Raw genomic sequence first — 24,546 nt, forward strand, 5'->3', positions numbered from 1 at the left:
TACATACCATGTGAAGAAATAATGTTAATCATTCATCATAATCATATTTAATTCTGCAAAACGTCATTCGCCATCAACAAAAACACAGGAGACATTTTGAATGTACCTTTTTTAGTTGTTAGTAAAGAATGAAGATACTTTTGACGTACTGTAGATTTGAATAACTGATTTTCGCATCAAAGGACGAATGTAGAAATTTCAGCAGGTTTTCACAGTTATATAGGATCAGCGATTACATTAATATCTGCTCATTGTAGGCAAATACAGAATCCTGTTCATCCTTAAAGCTATAGTGCGTAGTTTCTGTCTCCCCCATGAGGAATTCTAATTAATGACAATAAAACCGTCGGCATGTCCACACGGTAGAAGCCTTCTGTGATCGTGCACCACCCCCACCCCTCCTCCACGCAGTTGCTAGTAGCCAAGGAGGACACGGAGGATTAAAAAAAACATGGACTCTTCAAAAGAGGTCATTATCGTCACTCGATTTTCTGCCGGCGAAAGTTGCCGGACGACACAATCTTCTGAACGTGAACCATACTGAGAAATACAGAGAGAGTTGTGTGGAGTTTAAATTCTTAATTAGCTTTGTATCAACTCATTTGGCAATGGCTTGAATGTAACGGACGTTCATTAATATATAAAGGTTACGCACTAAAGCTTTAAAGTCTTTAGCTAAGGTTTGTTAAAAAAAATATTTATCAAATGCAGCAAAGAGGGTTTTTTTAATTGATAGAAAATAAAGAAATCCACCAGAAGAAGCTGAAGCCAAACATGACAAAATACTTAATAGAAATACGTTTTGCTGAGCAGCTCAGTTTGCTTAATGCTTTCTCAAGAGTAACTAGAGGCAAAAAAAAAAAAAAACAGCTGCTGAGCACCCCCCCTCTGTTTTGTAGTGTTTCATTGTTTTGTCACAGAGCAGATTAGAAAGTAAAGCCTTTACCTTCTTTATAAGAACTGTCAACAGTAAGTTTAGAAATAGGATCCATCACTCATGATGGGTGACTGCTAACGATGAGGTTAAGATCGAGATATTCATCATCATGCTCCCTTATCTCAACAGTGAATTAAAAAATCTGCAGGTTTTTTTACAAAGGGAATCATAAAAAAAAAAAAAAAAAGTAAAAAGGTAATGCACTTTCGGTTGTGGATGCTGTAAACATGTCTCTTATGTTGTTTTCTCTCATCAGTATCGTGTCCGGTTGGGCATTGGGTCCACTCCGTTTAGAGTTTAGTCTTATGAAATATTAATGCACAGAGATTGAAAACCAAGTCTGTCTCAGTGTTATTTCCCCCGCCTCTTGTTGAATTGGATTAATCATCGAGAGTTCTTTGTGGGCAGCGAATGAGCAAGGAGGGGTTCTTTGCAAACTGGCAGTGCACAACTACTGTTGATCAAATCTAAAAGGTGACGATAGATGCACTTGCTTAGCTATCAGGCTCCCACATCCGCACCACAGGGTCCAAGCATGAATGGGCCAGGGAAAACCTAGATACACGAGTCCATTTGTCTTTTCTGCAGCACTCCGTCCTCCTCAGTAAGTGGTGTCCACTGCGTTGATGTTGCTGTCCAGCTGGTGTCTAAAAGACAGCCTGGCCTTGGTGGAGAAATATATCTGTGAGCCCCGACTCAGGCTTCCTGCTGCTTCGCTGTCGCTACCACAGGATGTCGTGGAGCACAGACGGGGCTTCATCTCCTCAATGGGAACTGAGGGGTGGAAGGTACAGATAGGGTAGATCAGGCTTTATCAGGGCCCACTATCATGAAATGGCTGTTTATTTGGTCTTAAGTTTGACTTTCTTACTGTGTAGCTGCTCTCCACTTGCCGCTGGGGGGCACTGCCTGCTCTTGCAGCGCTCTTTACAGCGTCTGTAGAAAGGAAAACACTGCAGCATCTTCACACCCATGGCAGAGGTGTCTGTAGAGAGAGGGGAGTGAACAGACATAAATATAAGAAAGGTGATAGAAAACAAATAAAAACAATTTAATGTACAAAGCCGACAAGCAACAGTGAGAATCTTTCTGAAATATAATGTAAAAAGTATGCTAAACATACTTAAAAAATTAAACAGTAAATAAAAAAGGTATATCCTATAGCTTCCATTTAAGCTGCCTGATCACAAGAACAGTATGTCTAGTGCCTGCTGACAGCTCATCACCAGTTCACAGTTTAATGGAATTATGAGCCTGCACTTCAACGCCATGATATCCTAACGTAAGCTGACAATATTGTTGAATCCCAGCCAATCAGTCAGTATTTACAGTGCCAGCATCATCCTCAATGCTGCCTAATCCTGGAAAGGGGTGTTAATGGGCTATGGCAGCCAGGGGAGTTATTAAGCCCTGTCCTGACAACCAACCAGACTGCATAGAGGTCGTCTGATGTATGCAAGTTATGACTAACGGGCAGACACGTGCATGTCTCAACTGAAGCGGAAGCTGTTTTCATTTGAAGCACTCTAAAAGATTTTGTTTCTGAACTTTTCTCTAAGTCAGCAATTGTGCTTTCCATTGAGGGGGTTCTGGACCTAGATCAGATCTGATTCACTCAGCAACAAGTCAGTCAAATTCATAATTTCCTCGAGAATTGTCCCTCTCTCTGTGAATGATAAGATAAAGCCAGGGCCACACGCCAGGACTGAGCTGTATTTACTTAGACTGAGTGAAAAAAAAGGGTATTTATTTTAGTCTAATCGGGTTAAGAAATAGGTCAGGTGAAATGGAGCAGAGAGAGGTGATGGATCGCGACAGTTTCTATTGTAATTGTGCGTTGGGGTAAAAGAAGAGTCAGCTTAATAATAGCTTTCATATTTTTGCTGCAAATGACCTAAACTTTTATGTATAAAGTTTACATGATCAGCCGGCACAAAGAGTTACAAAATGATTACAAAAAGACTTGAATCAACCAATAAGAAACAATAAAAATGACCAAAAAGAGACACAAAACAATTACAAAGATGCAAAATGACCACAAAGAGAGACAGCGTCTGAAACTAACTGCCTACTTCAGTCTGATGAGAAAACCCATTAGTGTGATAAAGCACTAAGCCCCATATCTGATGACAAACAGTAAACTGTGATTGCAACATAAAGGAGAACTGTGTTCGGCTGACATCTTTTTCCTTTTTTTTCACTGTTTACTGCCGATTCCTCATGCTGCTTGACTCAGTGTGGCAGATTCATGGAGACGTGACAGCTCACACATACGCACAGATTGAAGGAGCTGCTGTAGCACATTACAGACGAGCCACAGGGGAGGCGTGTGTCAACCAAGGGAAAAACTATATTTTCAGTCTCTCTTTTTTGGATAAATTCACGCAGAAAAAGGCATTTTTTTCTCCTCTATTTCTTAACCATCTAATGCACCCCCCTTCTCATTTTCACGCAGGTGTGGCTGTGAAATCCTATCTCATTTACAGACACAGTGAATCCATTTGGATTGGTCAATTTAGAGGTTCTGCCTGTGAAATGAGAATGCACAGTATAGCACACATTGTCAACAAAGTGAACGGGCAGTTTTTCCCCACCTAGTTTCATTCTACAATAAATTCTTTGTGTATTAATAATTTCGCAAGCATACACATTTTCCCATAAAAACGTGTGCAAAGCAGTTCCACACACAATATTAAGGCCCTGGTCAGTAGTGAGGAGTTTTGGCTATGCTTGGCAGAGGGGGTCTGGCAGCACACAGCAGCCTGGGAGCTTTGAGGAGAAAAACAACCTCAGATGGCAAACACACTCATACACACACACTCTCATACACACACATACTCTGAAAGCACAGAGACAGTACCCATATTGACCACAGAGAAGAGGAGGAGATAAGGAAAGACAGAGGAAGTAGAAGAAATAGATATGAGGTATGTAAAGAATGAAGATATAATAAGTGAGAAAATAAGTGGAAGTAGTGACCTCTGTTTTTCTCTCAGCAGTTAGCTGCTACCTGAATAATGCTGTTTGACTTGCTCAACCAGTGACGGCTCACTGATGGAGCTGAGAATTGTGCAATCCTTCCAGGAAAACATTAGCAAGTGGCTTTTGGCTTGACGTTTTCATAATTCTGAGTGCATGTTTGTGCATATGTGCATATACAAGAAAATCTGTGGGAGAGTTAAGCGTCCTAAACAGGTTTGCTGAGTGTGATCCCTACATATTCTCTATTTCTAAACCTCTGTCAAACTTTTATCTCTGCAAACTACCTTACCAGTCCACACTCAGCTCCTTATCTGCTTTGTAAACAATGTTAAAGCAAGCAGCAGAGCACATATGCATGTAGTAATGTGATCACAATCTTCCCACAGCTCCCACTGAGCTTCCCCTCCGCCGGTCGGTCCCCAAGGATTTATGAAAGAAAAAGGTGCAGTCTTGTGTCACTGCCCGCAACACAAAGCCTCACACAGGCCTGCAAGGCTGGATGACGCATACACTACTCTGTGCATGGATACCTGCACAAATGTGTGTGTGTGTGTGTGTGTGTGTGTGTGTGTGTCCGTCCACTAATAGCAGCATACAATCCTCTTTCCTTCATATTGGTCACAGCCAGTGGATAAAGAAGCTCTTAAGGTGTTTCTATAGCGCTCTCATACAGCAGACAGATCCAATAATGTAACATGTAACAATAATAACATTACTCAACTGCTGTAAATACACTTGTATGGCAGCCTACTTGTAATTCCATTTTATACCTCTACACTGCAGTTCAGAGGCCAATATAGTTTGTTTTACTATCTGATAAAGATTTTACAAACAAAGTAGTTAAAATTAGCTTCACCTTGACCAGTTACTGTACATAATTAAAATGCAGTTTAAATGTGTATGCATCAATTATATATATATATATATATATATATATATATATATATATCTCATAACACTATAGAACGAGACATTTTGGTGCTAAAAGTACAATTACTGATAATACTTCTGTACTTTGCAGGACTTTTAGGGACTTTGTACACTCCTCTTGAAGCTCTAATGCTGCAACACTGTCCCTTACAGCATGTAAAAAAAATAAGTGTTTAATTGGTATAACTTATTTAATTGTGTACCTCAATTTAAACCTTAATGTCTTAATAAAATATCTGTGTAAATGTGTGCCAACACCGTACACATTAATAAAATCCTAAAGCAGATACAGAACTGTTGTCCTCCGTAAGTTGTCTTTTTCATGTAATTATTAACTACATTGCGAAGGAAGGCTGAAATAACATGACAAATATAAAAGACTCTCCTCTACTCCTCCCTAAAAAGCCAGACTATCCTATTTTTAGTAAAAAGAAAAATAATATCCTCCCCCTTATCTGACCCACTCTAATAATTTTGGTACAGTCCCTAACCTGCAGTTTTATACACTGGGGTTTATAAGAAACTACTTCTTTCACCACTAGTTTTGTCATGTTTGGCTAACCAATGCACTTTCAGTTTACAATTTCACATTCTACTATTAGATGCGCGTGCAGGATGTGGAAGCCTCTGTGCGCGTGCGGGGGGGAGGAGGTTGAATGAGAAGCTGCATCAGACAGGCTAATCTGAGCTTTCATCTAGAGCAGCTGTACATCAATTATCTGTTCTCTTTCTCCGCGATTAAACTAATGAAGTGGAAACAGTATTTATCTGCTCATTAAAGTTTAAAGCAAAGCCTGAAGATGATCATTTTTTCATATGTTTTTAGTTGCTCATAAATGGCGTTATTCTGCCCAATCAGTGATGCCAATTAAACTGGCAGACTGGACAGTTAAAGAGAATAATAATATTAATAATAATAATAATAGGTGGCGTACGTGCGTGCGTGCGGACAAGGCGTGACGTGAAGTGGGCTTCACAAACAGTAGCCCACAAAATGCTCTCAGCGTATCATGAACAGGAACTCCTCCAATGACACACCTGCTCCAAAACCAAAACAGCAACCCTAAAGCTCTTTTGATAAGAGAGGCTTACACTTACCTACATGTCAAAGTATTAGTTAGCAGCAGTCTTATAAATACCTTTTCAAGTGATGTTTTAAATGACTTACCTGGTACTATAAACTTGTAGACTTGAAGACAGACAGTGGAAAATGGATAATCTTGATAATTTCCCAGCTGCAAAGCGAGTATCCCTGATCACTTCATCTGCGTTTTCTTGTCGCTTCCCTCATTAAAACGCCTTCTTGGGAGCGCTGCTCAGACTCAACTGTGCATCGCTATTGGCAGTATGGAAAGGTTTCTGTGGCGCGGAGCGACTGGACTTTAAATAGCTAATCCCCGGAGCACGGTGAGAGAGTGGACACGCCTGCTTTCTCTCACCCTCCCTCCTTCTCTCCTCCTGTCTGCTCTCCCTCCCTCTGAGCTCCCGACTCTCCCTTTCTCTTTGGTGCCTCTCACCCGTCCCACATACACACACATGCTGTTCCTCCTGCATGTTTGTTTTTCCTCTACCTCGTTCACATAGTTGTTGATACAGATAACACAAAATATCATCAAATGGTCAAAGTTAATGAATGAATGATGATGAATTAGGGTGATTTGACCTCTAAACTTTGATCATCAAGTTGTAATCCCATTTTAACAACAGACTTTACTCCTTGATGTCTGTTGAGGTGCATGAATCACTGATGGTTAGGACTTTTGTCTTTTCTCTTGGTCCATCAGAGAGGTCAGAGGTCACCATTGCCTGTAGGACGTCATCACTGGTGCTGGTAGGACTGTTTATTATTTTACTTCCCTCCTTTTTTAAAATGTATTTTCATATTTTTGCTTTTTGCTCTTTAAATACTGCTTTTGTTTGTTTTGTAAAGCACTTTTAGCTGCATTTTATGTATGAAAGATACAGAAGCTAAATACAGGTTATCGTTATTATGGTAATATGCAATTATTGCAATGAGCAGGTGCAAGGTGCAGAACTATGCACAAAAAATGACAGAAACACTTTCTTCAATGAAAATGTGAAGGACATGATTTGATACTTAAATAATGTAGGAAGAAGATTGTGATAGATGGGTGTGTACAGTACATTACCTTCACATTACGTGACACTCAGTTTCCGACATGTGTCCTGGGAGTTTTTTCTTATTTACCACAAACAGTACTTCACCATGACCTTCAGCACAATGTGCTATCATTGGCCCAAACTCAGAAGTTATGTTTCTGTATAGGCTATGTGATTCCGTTTTTGTGCTTATTTCTAATAATTGTGAATATGAGAGAGCATTATAGAAAAGAGAGACCTACCTTTGGAGGAAATCGCTACATATCCTATTAGAGTGAGTAGGTTGTAGTCTGAAGTGGATCAAAACTACTGAGAAGAATTAACAACAGTCACCCCTTTAAAGCAACACTATGTAACTTTTAGCTGCAACTGTAGTTCCAATGAGACAACCTGTAGGGGGACCGAAGCTGGAAAAGTTACATAGTGTAGCTTTAAGACCAAACTTATGGAATACAAGGCAATTTTCATTTAAATAGATTCATTAAAAAAAAAAAAAATTTAAAGTTCATTTTTGGGGGCATGTTTAGGTCTTTATTGACTGGACGGCTGAAGAAATGAAAGAAGGGGAATGACATGCAGCAAAGGGCCGCAGGTCGGAGCCTAACCCGGGCCCGCTGTGCCGAGGAGTAAACCTATGGGCGCCCCCACCAACTGAGCTATCCGGGCACCCTCATTTAAATGGATTTATTGTCCGTGCAAATACCTACCGCAAACAGAATTGATTCTTAAATAGTCATAGTAAACACAATCTAATGGTGGAAATCTAAGCTCTATGAATCAACACTTACTGTTATGAAACGATCCGATCACGGTTGTTTTGTGGTTTGATCATATATCACGTCATCTACTGACTTGGCCATTACGAGCACTCGGAGAACAAAGTGACACGAAGCAGGGTTCATTTCAACAATGTTCTAAAGGTTTAATGAGCCACACAAGAATATATACATTTTCAAACAATCACTCCATTAACTTCGATCACGTGAGACTAGACAGATAAGCAAGGGGCACCAAAGGAAAAGAGGATTGGTTCAAGGTAGGTTCACGCTGCTAAATCTTCATCAAGGAAAACATCGTAACAATTTATGATGCCAATCAAAACAGATGAGAGAGGCTTTTGTTCAATTGTCACAAAATAGAATGTAACATATTCACAACACTAACATGTAATCACTTGTTTCTTGGCTCATGTCCACTAAATTCCTTGGAAACCTGCTGGATGTTTTGAGATATAACAGTGACAGTTAACAGTGAGAGCCATGCAAAGTAACAAAATACAAACTGGTTGGCTGCAGCCAGTGTTGTGCAATGTACAGTATGTATAGTATGTATTTGCACATACCCAAAGCCAGCACTTGCAGTTATGTACGGTAAGACAGTACATGTTTGAGGGCTGAAAAACCAAACCATTTGTCATGTTATCAGAAGGCAAAACCTGGAGAACAAATTAAAATCTGACTTTGCAGACAGTTCTGATCAAGAATATTCACACAAACCCTTTCTATAAAGACAGATATATAGAGATAGACAGAGGAAACCTTGGCTGTTGTTGGCCCATTAAATGGTTTATTGCTGTTTATTAGCTTCCTGGTCTGGGTTTAAGGCTTATTCAGGGCAGCTGAGTGGTTGGAGAGATTTGCCCTAGTGGAAATTTACCCAGATGAGCTCTCAGAGTGAGCCTGCGCCTGCTGATTAGAAATCACCCAGGAAACCGTCTGTGTAACAGCAGGCAAATGTCTGAAGCTGATTTTACTGTGAAGTGCAACAGGGACTTACCCACAAGTGGTCATTTTTCACATTGAATTCATGTGTGAAAGTCAGCCTTGTTCTAGATAATGAAAATACATGTAGATGAACATTTACAGGTTGTAATCAGATCAGGATGAAAGCTTGTGCAGATTCTGTCTCATTGCAGTCAATTAGAATATTACACAGAATACAACTAATGGGTTATTCATAATTGTGGCTTTTTGAAAGGCCAAAACTATCTGGCGGACCAAGGCTTTTATAATTAAAAACCCCACAAATACTTTTCTATTTCAAGATAAATCATTAGCGAACACTATCAACTTTAATTATTGCACTTCCCCTCCAAAAACATGTTTAGTGTTGGTGTACCTGAAGTGCTCCCTTAAGTGTAAGTGAAAAACATAATAAGTAAGTACCTATATGTACATTTTAGTGCTGTAAACTGCAAGTGAAAATAAAAAAAACTAAAGGGTTTTAAGGAGTAGATATTGTAGATAGATGTATTTGACAATCATAAAATACACATAATACTGCTTCACTACTACAGAGTTATTACATGCACAGACTGTCGAGGATTAAATTACACAATAAAGCCCACAGGCCTATTCAAGATCTTATACGAGAGATCTGCTCTCCATTTCTTTATAGCTTGCTTACAAATTGTGTCTGCTTCAATGAGTTTTAGAGAAACTGGCAGTTTATTCCATTCAATTGCAGCCATGTATTTTTGCCCATTGGACTCTTGAATCTAAAAAGTATAAAATCTGTTGATCTTCCTCTTGTTGCATATGTGATTATCTCAAAAGATATTAAAGGAGTTGGATAAATATGTGGGGACCTCATTATGAACAATCTTAGGGGGTAAGTCTCAAACGAACATGAACTAGATTTGTTATTTGAACTGAAAGTGAGAGATGTACTGAAGCTGATCTTTAACATCTGTCAGTGTTGATGACATCTGTTCTGATGAGTCTGTTATATCTCCAACTGTTGCATGTTTCACAGCAGCTTCAAAATCTCGGCCGTCTGTCTACATGATGACAGACATGCATGTGCTCACTCACGTGCAGATGTGGGTGAAGAACCAACTTACTTCGGTGGAACATTGTCTCTAATTTTTAAACACGACTCTGTGTGGATGATTAACAGCAGAGCAGCCAACCTGGACCATAGTTTTTATTTTTTTAAAGATAATTTTTGGGCATTTTTAGGCCTTTATTTGGATAGGACAGCTTAGACTTGAAAGGGGAGAGAGAAGGGGAATGACCTGCAGCAAAGGGCCACAGCCTGCGGCCGCTGCATCAAGAAGTAAACCTCTATATATGGGTGCCCGCTCTACCAGGTGAGCTAACCAGGGGCCCGACCTGGACCATAGTTGTGCAGACTTATAAAAACATCTAATGGCATCAAACAAGAGAAAGATATAGACATTTTGTTATTAGTCCGTCATTCTAAGTGACAACTTAAAATTGTTATTCTTCACTAGGCACAGTTTTCTAACTTTTTATGATTGATATTCTCATACTATTAGGCCTTTTTAACCTATTTTAGAGTGATTTCAAACTCTTTCCCCCATGACAACTTTGATCTTCCCAGAGGCTCATTTCCTTAACTGAAAATTGGGGATTATGAAAGCATATTAAACAATAGCCATTTTCTTTTTTTTGTGCAACAGATTCCAAACTTGTACAGAGGTTACTGTTACACAGCCTTCACAGAGAGTCAAGTGGTCCTTCTGCGGTTTCACCTCCGTGCATTTTGACACTCATTCCTCTCCATGTATGGTAAGGTGTCAACAAGTTCCGCTGCTAGTCTAGCGGTGGCCCGAGTACTATTATGAGGCAACACTGTAGCTTCCTGTGAGGCCACGAGGAAGCTCTGATATCAGGAGCTGAACCACTCCCACTATCCCTTTGGCCTTTAATGGCATCGTGATATCAGCTGTGGGAAAAAACTGGATGGCGAGTGGAAAGCAACATTTTCAAACTACGGACATCATCCCCTGTGAATTTTTGTCCCACTGGTATTTTAATCCCTCAGTGCCACTGCTCTATGGCTGAGAGACAAGAATAGCAGCACTGCGAACGTGCAGGAAGTCAGAAACAGAAAGGATTAGAGACATGAGAGGGTCAAGTAGCCCGTCCATCAATTTAAGAATACTTAATCTGAGGTATAATGGACAGGAGGATATTGATGAGTGTCATTCAGAATGCCCCTCAAGGCATACTCGTGGTCCAGGGAGCTACATGCTAATCTGGCAAGTGCAACATCTGCAGTTTTAATCTTGCGAGGGAACCCTTATTTACTTCCACTTCTATAATGTTGCCTTATGGGGTCTAGACTCCTTGGTTTTAATCAATGTATAAAATTGAGCTGGGTATTAAAATGGGCCTACAATAACATAACAACTTATTTAATGTTCATAATTGCATTAAAAAAGGGGTTTATTAGTGTAGTGTACATGAGTTTATGAGTTGTGAGAGCTAGCATCTGCGTGTTTAATGACATCTAAATCCAGGCTAATTTGATTTTAAATTGCTTTCATGCCTCTGAGACACATATATTAATAACATTGTGACCCAGCAGTAATTAAACATGTTTTTCCACCTATATAGTTCATGTCTTGCTGAAAAGAAATAGGCAGGACATATGTAAAGTATCCCCAGCCACTAAGTTACTGGGCCTTAGCCCTGATTTCAAAAGTATTTTAAGATAAAGGCATTACAATCAGAGACCAATCAACAACAACAAACTAAAAATCAAGTAATTACAGGGTCAAACCAGTCTAGTCCTGTGTGAGTGTTTACTGCCCCCGACCCCAACTCCCTGTTTCTTGCTCCCTCCCCCAGACATTCCCATAGGCAGTTTGTTGAGTTTCTGTGCAGCCGGGACTGACTGGCTGAGGTCACTCATGGCTGGTTCTGTCGCCCTCCTTTATTCCCCTCTGCGCCCTCCGCCCTCTGTGGGCTTCATTATGTCATTTATCTCATGCCTTGTCTCATATCTCTTTGCAATGCCCTGTTTTTACATCATGACACATGTATTGTTCTCAGTGATTACATTAATCATGAAGGGGTGGGGTCTAATCACGTTTGCAACCTACATACCATGCATACAGCTGATACTGCAGAGTATAGTAAATAGACAATCTGAGGGAGCAGAGCACAATGGCTTTACTACAGAAGCAGTGAAATTGAGTGAAAATGTGTAACATTTCTGGCTGGAAAACTCCACAACAAATAGAAAGATTGTAATGCTTTCATTTTATGCCTTTTTATACTGATTATTTTACTCCCAAAAACATTGCCACAGAGTCTACATAATACCTAAAAATACTGATTTGTCTTTGAATATTCTTCTGTGAGTGAAAGGGTAAGGAATTGTACCTGCAAATGATTTGTAGATAGGCTAGTTTATTTAAAAATGTACTTTATTTTGACAATTGACAGTCCATACGTCATCCACTAAATTATTATGTTTTGCTATGTGTCTGTTTATCCATCCAATAATATTTATCAATATCCAATTTCAATAAATTAAAATTATGAATTTATTAAGACATTAATTTACAATCAAATGTTTTATAATATTAGGTGTAAAAGTAGTTGCTAGTTGGCTGTCGCTCTGTGGCAAAGAAAAAAATCTGATTCAGGTCTCAGTTTTGACCAAATATGTAGTTACAGCCTCTTGGATTTGTAGGGCAGATTTTAAGGTTGCTCTGTGCATGACTTAACCTACTGGACTTAAATGTCCAATATTATGCTAATTTTCAGGTTCATACTTGTATTTTGGGTTTCTACTAGAACATGTTTACATGCTTTAATGACATTTTTTTTTCTCATACTGTCTGTCTGAATATACATATGTTTTTGTCTGAAACGCTCCGTTTTAGCGCCTGTCTCTTTAAGCCCCCCTCCCGAAAAAGCCCAGTCGGCTCTGATTGGTCAGCGTTTACTGGTCTTCCACATCTGCGCTCTCGGAATCTCTGCACGTTATTGCCAAGGGGGTAAGCTTCTCCTCGGACCGCGAACCTCCTATGGCGCCATTTTGATGCTAATAAGCCATCACCTCCCGTTAGCATTCCATTGACTGCCATTCATTTTGGCGCCACTTTGACAGCGAATAACTTTACATCTGAAGCGTTTAAAGACTCTATTTGTCCATTGTTTATTTCTAAAGAAACACGACAACGTATAAAAGGCTCCATTACCTTGTACCTCACGTAATGGCTCCGTAGCAGACGTTTTTGTAAAAATAGGCTAACAATTGTGTCATAACCACGCGACTTACTGTCGCATAGTAGAGGAATTACCGTATAGTACAGGAGAAGCTCGCAGGCAGTTTCATCTCACATTAGCTGTTTAAGTGTAATTACTAATGTTAACTAGCATTTTAGTTAGCAATAATTAGCCTGTGCCTATGTTATCTCCTTACATATACCTACGCTCTCCGTCTCTGCAAGATTGGGAATGATTGAGATTTCTCTTGGCACAGCTAGCAGAAGACTTACAACTTTCAGACACGTTGCTCACGGCACATTTACGCCGTCTCTCTCAGTTGGAGGCTGCGCAGTAACGCTCAGCCATCACCGGAAAAGTGCTTCTAACGGCCTTCACTGGTCTCCGTCCAGAGCAACGGGATCTGTTGGTCCATTCTTATATACTGTCTATGGTTATTTCCACCAGGGAAGCAGCACTTTCTACCTATATAGTTGTATAGTTGGGACATCACAACCGTCCGAAAGTCCTGGCGGTTTGTTTAAAGGCACCGTTTCTGAATATGGGCTGGATGCATTTTTCTGTGGATTGAGCGTTTTCATACTTTCACAATATTTATATAGCACCTCGACCTGCTTTATGATTAAAAAAAAGACATGGAAATGTCACTTTTTACAATATGGGACATTTAAACCTCTCAGCTCCATACAAAGCAAAGCTAGCAGATTTGATACTTCTCCTCAGTTCTAGCTCATTTTGTGTGCATGCTGCCATTAAGCAATGATGTAAAAGAGAAAACAGTGATGTTATGTCTTGTGGTTTATGTCTGGTCCAAGTGTAAAATATCATGTTTCAGAGTTATATGATAATATAGTGCCTGTAACACTGTCAGCATATTTAAGCAATTGATACCTTAGTAGAATTACAACACTTTGACTGAAATTAAGAACGGTCAAGTCAATTTATTGATAGAGCAAATTAAAAAACAACAGTCAAATAATCAGAAAGTTAAGTAAAAGGTAGGCATTTAGCTTTTAATTCAAATTTATCGATTTTGGACAGAGTTGTAAATAAGCTTGCAGACCTGCTGAATGTGCCTGACTGTCTACTTTGTGGCTCCACTTAGGTCATTTATAGTGTGGTTGACATAATTATTGGGTGGTGGACACTGCTAAGTTATCACTTACGTGTGTCTGAGTGGACATTTGTGCCGCCAGCATGACTGTTGCTTTTAAATGAGGCTGTGGGTGAGCTGAGGAGTTTTAACCCAAGGTGACGAAAGAAAGAGGAAGAGGAGCCCCATTGTAGAAATATTAGTTCACTTAAAAAGCTTTAATCATCGTGCACAGATTGATTTGTACTTTTGTCCTGCTCTGTCCAAATCCTGTTTTCACTAATCCGGCCAATGCTGGCCAGTTCTGCTTCATGTTACCCTGTTTTCCCTTCTGCCTCCTCTTTGTTATGTCAGTCAAGCCTGAAAAGCAAGAGGAGGGGCTCAGTTTGGGACAGGGCTACATTTCTAAATAATGGCCTCACTGCAGTGTCTAAACAAGTGCACAAGGCAGATACAACAGAAGAATTATGTGTTTGAAAAACTGTCTTTTGACTCCTTGTCATTCCCTCTTGTGGAACGTCTCTCTGTCTTTCAAGTCTTACTCATTGCATGCATGCACTTATATCAGTGTTTGTACTCCTCGCCATTAAACAACATTTTCTTTGCCTCTCTGGATTCTTTAAGAGTGGCTACGATTTGCATGAGAAGTGGCTGAGAACGGGCCCCCTTCCAGTTTTCCTCCCTTTGTCCACCCATTCTTTTATTCCAAATTCTTCTCACTTATGTTCCTTCCTCGCTTTGTGCTGTGCATTATATAAGAGAGCTGCATAACACAGGCCAATCAGTTAGTTAAAATGGTTACAGTGTTGGGCACAGGGCTTATTTCCACAGCAACATAATTTCCCCTCCCTGTACTGGAAGTATGTGAACACAGGAACTTGAAATTTAGAAGAAATTGTTTGGTTTAAAAGCCAAAGTACACAGGAAAGCTGAAAAGCATATTCACTTGGCTGCACATAAAGAACTCATCTCATCTTCTCTTTCATCTATGCTGCCATAAAGATTTGGCTTTAGCTTTGGGTTGTTGGTAGTTGAGTGTCTATATTTACCTGGGTGCAGCTCTGCAACAGGCTTTTAACTTTAAAGTTAGGTAACAATTACCACGAAACAGCTCCATGGCAGCAAAGGATTATGAGCTTAACCTGCACCTGTGCTAACAGGACAGTGTGTAGTGTTTTTGCAGCTGCAATGTTCGCAGTGTCCACAGGGGGGCATTCTGACCTTTGACCTTTGAAGCACAATAATCCTGTTAGATCTGGCTGTCTGGCTTCATGGGCACAGCATGAGGTGAGTAATTGACAAAGATCCTAACATTGATTCTGAAGTTCAGAAGTTCTTCAGCTGGATAATCTGAGTTATTGAGCGACAGTTTGTTTTGGAGCAAGAAAAAACCACAGTTCACATAAAAACTGTTCAGGAAATCCGTTTTTAATGTTGGTAGTCACAGGGAACTGATGGAACTTTTCTCAAATTATGCACAAATCCAAACATAAAAACATGGCTACATAGTAAATGTTGTATATATACTTTAATTCATCATCTGTTATTGTGTTGTCACACTTAGCTGATATACAGTATAACCCAAGCAGAGGCACATAAAACAAACACAAATCATTATTTACAATTACACATTGATCCATATTACTTATTAATTCAGGGATTATTTCAATATAGATTTCAACCAAAAATAAATCCAGCAACACACACAATCAGCTAGAATAACATTCATACAATAATGGAGTAAGGCTTTGATAGATTTGAAAAAGCCATCTAAGACACAGACTTGGTGTAAGACAAAAGAGTATCAAAAGAAAACCCCTAGATGTTTCATAGAGAGGTAGCCCTCAATATGCCTCCTGGCTCTTGTGAAGGTGTGTTACAACTGGGCGATCTTCACTTTTTACAATCCACCATCATTCTCGGTGTGTTACAACTGGGCGATCTTCACTTTTTACAATCCACCATCATCCTGCAACAGGACAGAAGTCACATATTAATTTCATGTTTGGGACACGAAGCGAGGTCTCACATGGCTGACTGACAGAGCTGTTAATAAATATGAGCATCATGTTAATGTGTAGACAAGTTGTTACATTGCATTGTAACTCTGTTGATACAATGCATAAGTGGATGTGTCTGACTATTGCAAATGTAGACAATGATAAATAATGGTTTGTATACTTCGCAAATCCTGTACGGTAACTGCTATGTCCTTTTGATCATGTTACAGTATGTCCATTATTAGTGTGCATATGAAATGTGTCTGAGCCCTTTTGCAAGTCAGCAAAATACAAAAATAGCAGTCCTCCCTATATGTTTAACCATGTGCTGAATCAGAGTTTAATCTTCAACCTGTGTCCGATATTTCTGTTGAAAAAGTACATGTGCATAATTATATGTCATCATGCCAAACTGCCAGTTAACTTGTTGTACCTTTATAAAGTTCAATCAGTCATCAATCACATTCAGTCATGTTTCATTTTAGTATACTTTTTAGCTAGTGAATCTTGATGACTAAATTTAAGCTCTAAATCTCTGTGTCCGACTTTTGGATTTTCAAGTGTTTACAGTCACTGATTGCACTGAAATAAAATGTACAGTCTTTAAAAGAATAGTTCAACATTTTGGGAAATATGCCTATTCGCTTTCTGCTAAGAGTTAGAGAAGATTCATACCTTTCTCATGTTTTACGCACAATTTTAAGGTAAAGCCGGTTATCTTAGCACAAATGCTGAAAAAAAGAGGAAACAGCTAGCCTGGATTTCTCCAAAGATAACAAAATCCACAGACCAGCACCTCTAAAGCTCACTAATTAACACTTTATATCTTGTTTGTGTAATCCATAACAAGTGTACAAATGACATGTGGTTCCAAAATGTCAAACTATTCCTTGAAATGAATTCAGCAACTTTTGCTACAATCCCTGCCAATCTGCTCGCTTTCTTGCACACACATTATCAACACAGGATCAAAACTTTTTTCCTTTCCTGTTTTCCATCAGTGGCAGGCTGATAAAGTGCAATCTAAACAGCACTAAAGCATGTAGGAAGCTGCTACCTGGTCAAGTCATTCAACAAACTACTGAGAGTAGCTGTCTCACTTCCAGCAACCAAACTAGTTAATCCAGAGCATGTTGCTTCACGTTGGCTCGGTTTAGTTTGATAACAATTGCAATGCTTTTATGGCCAGTCCAGCTCCTCTGTGTAGCTTTCATGACCTCCTGGGCTCAGATATACTGTTCAAAACTCATTGTGTCATTTCAAAGATTTGCATTTGTTCCTCTCCAAACTCAGTTGTTTTTTTTAGGTTTGGAGTTTCAGGATTTGTTCACCTACATCTTTGCTGTCACGGCAGTCCCCACAGATGCATCCCAAGCAGCCGTTGACCACCTGGATGCCGCAGAGCACCAGCTGCACCACTCCCATGGCCAGCAGTATGGAGAACAGAACGACGTGCCACATCACTGCGTTGGCAGGGTAATTACAGATTGTCCACAGAGTCTGGTTTACAAGGTAGCTGCCATTACCACTGTGAGGGAGAAGAGCAGTAGAAATAATCACTGTCCAAGAGACAAACCACAGCATAATTGAAAAGATGTGTGAAGTTCAAAAGTCAAAAAAGATGACTGAGTTGAGGATAAATGTGTCAGTAAGAATATGAAGGGAACAAGTGAGGAGTGGAGAAAGAAAGCACATGGAAAATAGAAAGCAGAGGGAGCTCTTGATGTTGTCACGGAGAAAGGGACATTTAGCTGTTTCAAAATGATTAAAGGTGATCCATTATATAGCATATTCAGGTTCATATTTGTATTTTGTGTTTGTACCACATGTTTATATGTTCAAAAAGCACTTTTTATCTTTCTCATACTGCCCATGGCTGCTGCTCCTGTATTCACCCTATGTCTGAGACGCTCTGTAGGAACACCTGTCTCTTTACCCCCTTCCCGACAAAGCACAGTCTGCTCTGATTGGCCAGCGTGTTTCCGCATTTCTGAGCCTCCTGGAATCTCCGCACTTCTGTTGTTTGACGCGTTGCAACTGCAGACTGACTGCAACGGAGTATATAGCAGGACTTTCTACCATGAAAAATCACCAATTAAGGCTTCTAAACCAAATACTACACAACCAGACATGTCCCAGCAGTAATGTGACCCAAAATTGGGGAGAAATGACCAACATTGTCCACTAAGATTACAGCTATCTGGCGTTAGCATGCAGCTACTTAATATTTAGCACTAGGCTAACGTTAGATGGTAATGGAATGGAGCAGCACTTTCTACCGTCAAAAATCGCAGATAAAGGCTTCTGAACCAAATACTACCCAATCGGACATGTTTCAGCAGTAATGCCAAGATTACATATTTTACTACCATGAGCCATTTACTACCAATGTTAACACCGCAGTATCTTAAAAAAAACACCCCAGTAGTTCCTGCCTGGAGCAGATGACCAATCATAGAAGGCAGGCTAAGACACTTATGATTGGTCATCTGCTACAGGCAGAAACTACTGGAGTGTTTTTTACGTAAAACATGTTTAACATTAAAATCCGACATTTCAACATTATGGATATAACAGAAAATACGGAAAAGCGTAATAGATCACCTTTAATAGTGTACAATTAAAGGAATGTTTCGACATTTTGTGAAACATGCTTTCTCACTTTCTTGCCAAGAGTTAGATTAGAAGATTGATACCACTCACCTGCCTATACTGTTAATGTAAGCCAGAAGCTGATTACCTTAGCCTAGCTTAGCTTAGCATAAAGACTGGAAAGGGGGAAACAGCTGACCTGGCTCTGTCCAAATCTGCCTTCCAGCATCTCCAAAGCTCAATAATTAACATGCTTCTTCTTCTTTGTTTATGTAAAAACCAAAGTGTAAAGAGGAAAGAATTAGGGGGATGTGTTACTTTGGACCAGGCTAGCTGTTTCCCCCTGTTTCCAGTCATTATGTTAAGCTAAGCTAACTCTCTACATCTGCCATTAGATGTTTAAATAGAGATTGTTTTGTCAAATTATGGATATTTTAAGGGTAAAGAAGTCCAATATTATGCTAACTGATAGAAATGATTGTTAACATGTTGGTGCTTATAACTGCTAACCAACTATGTATTTTCTATTATCTATTAATATAAAATCTTAAAATTGCTTGTTTGGGCCGACCAACAGTCCAACATGCAAATATATTCAATTTATAATGATATAAAACTGAAGAAAGTAGCATATTCTCACATTGTATGTAGATCAACAAATCTATTAATTGACTGATCAATATTAGAATACTTCAACTAATGCTGGTTCATGGTCCATCGTGTGAAAGACAGTTAACAGAAGCTCACAGAAACAGAAAAAGGGGAAATTGAGGTTTGCTGAAGGAAGGACAATCTGAGGTTAAGGATTAATATCCCAGCATGCATTGTGTACTCAAACTTGGTTCGCTCCCTGTAACCCCGGGTGCCCTTTAAACTGCTCTCATCATGGACAGCAATAGTCTACATATTAATAACATCCTCATATTTATAAATGAATGTCCCGATCACCTGATAGGCCTCTGTCAGGTGATTCAGTTTTACCTGCCTAAGCTCATAAAATACTTCTGCGGTGTTATCGCAGAGTCATCTCTTGGTTTTAGGGCCAGCAAAGAGCCAAATGTATGTACTAACATTTTTACATTTTTTGAAAAAAAACAAGAATCATAAAATCTGCGGTTTAACATGGCCTATGCATGCATTAATAAGCTTAGTGCATGCAATAATAATGTTGTTTTCACATTTGACAAAAAGACTTGGAGTGCTTTCCTATTCTGAATTCCCAGGCTCATCACTGCAGATTTTCGTACTGAAGCTGCAAAATAACACAGAACAGAAAGTGCTGGTCCAGTCTGCCACCTACTGGATTTTAATAATATTGCATTTGTTATTTTTATAATCAAAAAACTGAAACTCTTCTGCTGCACTCACAAAGATAATAAGGTAATATAGATTCAACAGCATCACCTACATGCCCAGAAAAAGTACATTTAAATGAGGTATGATAGGAGAATCACTCACGTGCCAAGATCTTCAAAGGGGTATTCCCAATTGCCGTTGGCCAGCTGACACTTGGGTCCAATAGCCAGACCTGCAGAGGCCACACTGGTGCAGTAGATCGCTCCAACCAGGCCGAAAGCAGAGGAGAACACAGAGTTCAGCATCTGAAAGAGACATAGGAACATATTGTTTATGTGACATTTGTGAATTACTGGCCCTAAAAAATAGGTTTCATCTTCAGGGGGTCCTTTTTTGAGGATTTCTTTCCTTGTCCTTTTAATTTCTTCTCCTCTAAAGTAGGCCTATGTTGCCCTTCAAATCTGTTAATGTGAGCAAGGGCCACACAAATACCTTTGACGTGACTTGACAGGATATAAGACGGACACAAACACACACAAATGTCTCCACAACTAGCTAACTAGCAGTCTAGTTCCTGATAATTAAAAAGAAGTGAGTACTGTTTATAGCCCTACTTCTGTAAAATATATTTACCAAAACATATTGACTTTAAAGACTTATTCACAGTACAATAAATATAATTAAATATCAGTGTTGTAATGTAACAAAGTACAAATACTTCGCTACTGTATTTAAGTAGAATTTTCACGTATCTGTTCTTTACTTCGTTATTTATATTTACGGAAACTTTTACTTTTACTTCACTACATTTCCTAAATAAAATGTATACTTTTACTCCACTACATTTCACCTAAGCATCTTAGTTACTCGTTATAGCCTACAAAATAAAATCAGAAGACATTTGTTACACTGGAAAAAAGCAGTTTGGCGAATCATTGCTCCTAAATTGCCAAGATAATGCACGCTCCATTTCAGTTGGTGACCTAATGCCTGTTTGTTGCCAAGCGGCAAAACAAAACTCATAGGCCACAACTAAAGAAGAAAGAAGAGGAGGAAGCATAATGACTGATAGTGTCATGGAAGCACCTGGTGCAGGACAATGGCAACAGACAATGACCACCCGACGACAGTGGTGATGACGATAACGTTACACACCTTTGGCCATAAAGTTCATAATCTTAATATTAAAATTACTTTTGATACTTAAGTACGGTAAATATCAGCTACTTTTACTCAAGTAATATTCTAAAAGGAGACTTCTACCAAAGTCATTTTCTGGTATGGTATTTGTAATTCTTCTCAAGTATTGCTTTCACAAGACTGCAAAATATAATGCCATGATGGTAAATTAATAATAAAATACACATGGTTCCAGTTTGTCCTTCAATACATGATATGACATCACCCTCGTCCACGCCTTTGCCTTTTACCGGTCCCCACACTGGCATATACATGTAAATCTTTCAAATGACTTTACTTACTCGGCAACGGTTGCCACAGCAACCTGCTCCACAGCAACCCTTGCCCCCAGCCCTGATAGCTGAGCAGCTCGGACACAGCATCTGAAAAGTTGAAAATCCAAAATGTTTTCTTTTTGTCAAACAAGACATGTCATTTTGTAATATGTTACTTTAAGTATATGCAAGAGTTTCTTAGAAACATTTAATATGTAGGTATGGTGTGTGTCCATACATGTACTACATGCCTACATTTTTATGATGTGTGTGTCTATGTGTGCTCTCTTATCTCTTAAAGCAAATATTTGTGAATCCTGAATCAAGCTTTACTCTCTTAACTCCAACTTCTTGGTCCCTGTTCCTAACTGTAATATCATGGTGATAAAGACTTTCCATACGACTCAAAGATCTCTCTGATCCATTTATGAGCTGAATGAGTATTTATGGTTTATTTATTTATTGGTCTTGTTAGCATGTCGAGATAATGTTGGTGGTGACCCGTATAATCCCATTTGTTGCGTGTGTGTCCTTGGTGAGGAAGTACAGGAGATCAGATAATGTTTTAATCTCTTAACGGTTAATGTGTCAAAGTTTCTCTAAAAGTTCTCCTTAGTATAATATGTAAACCACCGTGTAAATATACTCCATTACAAGTAAAAGTATTGTTTTTTTAATGTTGCTTAAGTAAAAATATGCAAGTATTAAGTATTATAGGCTAAAAAGTATTGTAAAGTATAGTACCAAAAGTATCAAAGTTTAAAGTACTTAATGCAGAAACATTGGTGGTATACTATTATACATTATATTTATATGTTGAAGTTTAATGTTGTACTTGGTCGAGGAGCTAATGTTGTTTAATGTATAACAATGCATCATTTTATAAGTTCACCATATGTTTTGTATGTAAAATCTTAATTTGTATAGCAACTAGGCCTATAGATGAGAAATAAATGTGGTGTAGTATTATGGGATAATATTTTCCTCTCAATTGTAGTGGATTGGAAGTATAAAGTAGTATTAAATGGAAATCCTCAATTGCAAATACCTTAAAATTGGACTTGAGTTATTATACTTTGTTCTTTATTCTTCTATGATTCTTATAGCCAAATCGTGCTCATGTTGGGTTTAATTTTGAGATGCATTTTGGTACGACTGATCTTTTGATCACTTTTGATCTGGACTAAGATTTTAAAATAAAGTATTGTCAGTCTGGACTTTGATTGACAGCTCAATACTGGGAGTTAAATAATGGGAGTAGTACCAGTAGTAGTACAGTTGATGGATTATTTACTGAAAAATATGGGTATCATACTTTGCATGGAGTCAAAGGTAAGGCGATAGTGAAAAAAATATATTTTCACTAAATGCAACATATATTGATTACATTTTTTTTTTGTCATAGGCTACTTCTAAAAGAAAGTCCCACAGTTATTCAAACCATTGTAATAAAACTCAATGACATTTTACAAGTTCACACAGAGCAGAGTTAATGACTGAAAAACCCAATAAAACACACAATAACACATTAAAGCAGACTTATATACACACATCCTTTACTTACAAAGAGGCCTCCTCCGATGAGCCCCCCCATGAGCCAGACCTGGAGGGAGATCTGATCATTTTCCAGTTTCTTCCCGTCGGGGAAGAACAGCAGCAGGTTGGAGATCATGCAGATGAACGCAGAAGGCAGCAGAATCAAGCCCACCAGGCGGGCGCACTTCCCCGTACAACACATGTTTTTACCTTTTGTTGTCTTCTTTTTTTGCTCCCTCTCTTTCTCTACTCTCACTTTGAGTATCTTTCCCTCTCAAAGGCAGAGAAGTCAAAGAGGAGGCGAACGAGAAGCTCACCACTCACACTGCAAAAGTCAAACACAGCCAGTGACAGTTAGAGCAGGAAGCAGGGAGGGAACAAAGGCCAAGTATTGGTGTAGCTGCCGCTAATCTGAATTCAGACCTGTGTATCTTCTCATGAGTCTCAGATAAACAAGAATATATTGAGTCAAATGAGTCAATGTCAAAGTGAAAATGCAGCCTGAGGTGTACTACTGATGATGTGTCCCTCGGATCACCCATCAAGGGGGATGCCCACCTGAAATTTCACTGTGTCAACTGTATAGCCAAGGTCAAGAACATTCTCTTAGTACGCGCTTGCACTTAAAGGATGTATTACATCTCGTCCTGTGTTCCCTGAAAACAGGACAAACATTAAACCTAAACAAACTAAAGATCACAGAAAAGAGAGGGGTTTGTAGGGGCTTGAACATGCAGTTAGATGGCCTTTGATTCCTGCTCATGATGATATCAGTGTGTTTGTTCTATTTATGACTGATAGCAAACACAAGAGAGGGCTTGGCCTAAAGTACGGCTTAATCACAGCCTTGTCAACCAAAGATACAAAATAGCTGGGTGTGTTTGCGTGCGTGTGAGTGTTTGTGTGTGTGTGTGTGTGTGTGTGTGTGTGTGTGTGTGTGTGTGTGTGTGTGTGTGTGTGTGTTATAAACAAACTTAGTTATTGATTGTTTACTTTTTATATACTTACTTACATGTTAGCGATGGAGCAACAAGACGCAGGGTGCAGGTTTCTGGATTTCAAAAAGATGACTACTTAGAGGGCTTACTTTTTACAGCCACATTATTTAACCAAGGCTAGATTACCAACCCCGTAAAGTAGGCAACTACCCGGGCCTCAAACCCTTAGGGGCCCTAAAGGACTTTTAGACTCACTCCCCACTTCTCATTCCTCAGTTTGGACATCCTCAATTACTTTCTCTGCCTCATCTCCTTAAGTCTTAGTCCCTCCCACCTGAGATGCGAGCGGAGGAGACGAAAAAGAGGCACAAGGAGAGAGGAGTCAAGGCATCAGGCATTTAACAAAATGAGACAGCCGTGGTTCGGAGCCGTCATTTTAAAGTCAATAAATATTAAGTGTGGCACAGCTGATGGTTTGTCTACTCCAGCTGTTTGTGACACCTCTTTTATATGTCACAGATGCCGAAAAGACTTCCCCAAAGGATACACCTGTGCATCCTTGCTTATAATTCCTCTTTCACTCTCCTGAATCAAGACATCCTTCAAGATGACGCGCTGAGAACGACTTCCAGGTCACAGGAGGAGAGGAGACGAGGAAGCACAAAATAGAGAAATGAGAA

At 39.3% G+C, this 24,546-nt stretch overlaps 1 protein-coding gene and 2 long non-coding RNA genes across 3 annotated transcripts; 1 reads left to right on the top strand and 2 right to left on the bottom strand.

Moving 5' to 3' along the window:
* Window positions 1-19: 19 nt before the first annotated feature.
* LOC144533960 (uncharacterized) lies at window positions 20-6,218 on the bottom strand. The gene is made up of 3 exons (XR_013503496.1): window positions 6,018-6,218; window positions 1,809-1,922; window positions 20-1,711 (listed from the first exon to the last, which is right to left on the bottom strand). It is a non-coding gene; the product is annotated as an uncharacterized LOC144533960 (long non-coding RNA).
* LOC144533961 (uncharacterized) lies at window positions 6,194-15,725 on the top strand. The gene is made up of 3 exons (XR_013503497.1): window positions 6,194-6,256; window positions 6,634-6,680; window positions 10,395-15,725. It is a non-coding gene; the product is annotated as an uncharacterized LOC144533961 (long non-coding RNA).
* tm4sf5 (transmembrane 4 L six family member 5) lies at window positions 15,564-23,279 on the bottom strand. The gene is made up of 5 exons (XM_078275522.1): window positions 22,957-23,279; window positions 21,420-21,500; window positions 20,101-20,243; window positions 17,386-17,578; window positions 15,564-16,019 (listed from the first exon to the last, which is right to left on the bottom strand). Exons 1-5 carry the CDS (start codon window positions 23,128-23,130, stop codon window positions 16,002-16,004), a joined length of 609 nt encoding a protein of 202 aa, XP_078131648.1. The 5' UTR covers window positions 23,131-23,279; the 3' UTR covers window positions 15,564-16,001.
* Window positions 23,280-24,546: the final 1,267 nt, after the last annotated feature.

The sequence above is a fragment of the Sander vitreus genome, chromosome 19, assembly GCF_031162955.1.
Source record: "Sander vitreus isolate 19-12246 chromosome 19, sanVit1, whole genome shotgun sequence".
In the NCBI taxonomy this organism is placed as follows: Eukaryota; Metazoa; Chordata; class Actinopteri; order Perciformes; family Percidae; genus Sander; species Sander vitreus.

Coding starts and splice junctions, on each gene's coding strand:
- tm4sf5 (XM_078275522.1), bottom strand. CDS start 23,130: ATGTGTTGTACGGGGAAGTGCGCCCGCCTGGTGGGCTTGATTCTGCTG. Junction 20,244..21,419: donor GCTGTGGCAACCGTTGCCGA/GTAAGTAAAGTC, acceptor TGTCTCTTTCAG/ATGCTGAACTCTGTGTTCTC. Junction 17,579..20,100: donor CCCTTTGAAGATCTTGGCAC/GTGAGTGATTCT, acceptor TCTCCCTCACAG/TGGTAATGGCAGCTACCTTG.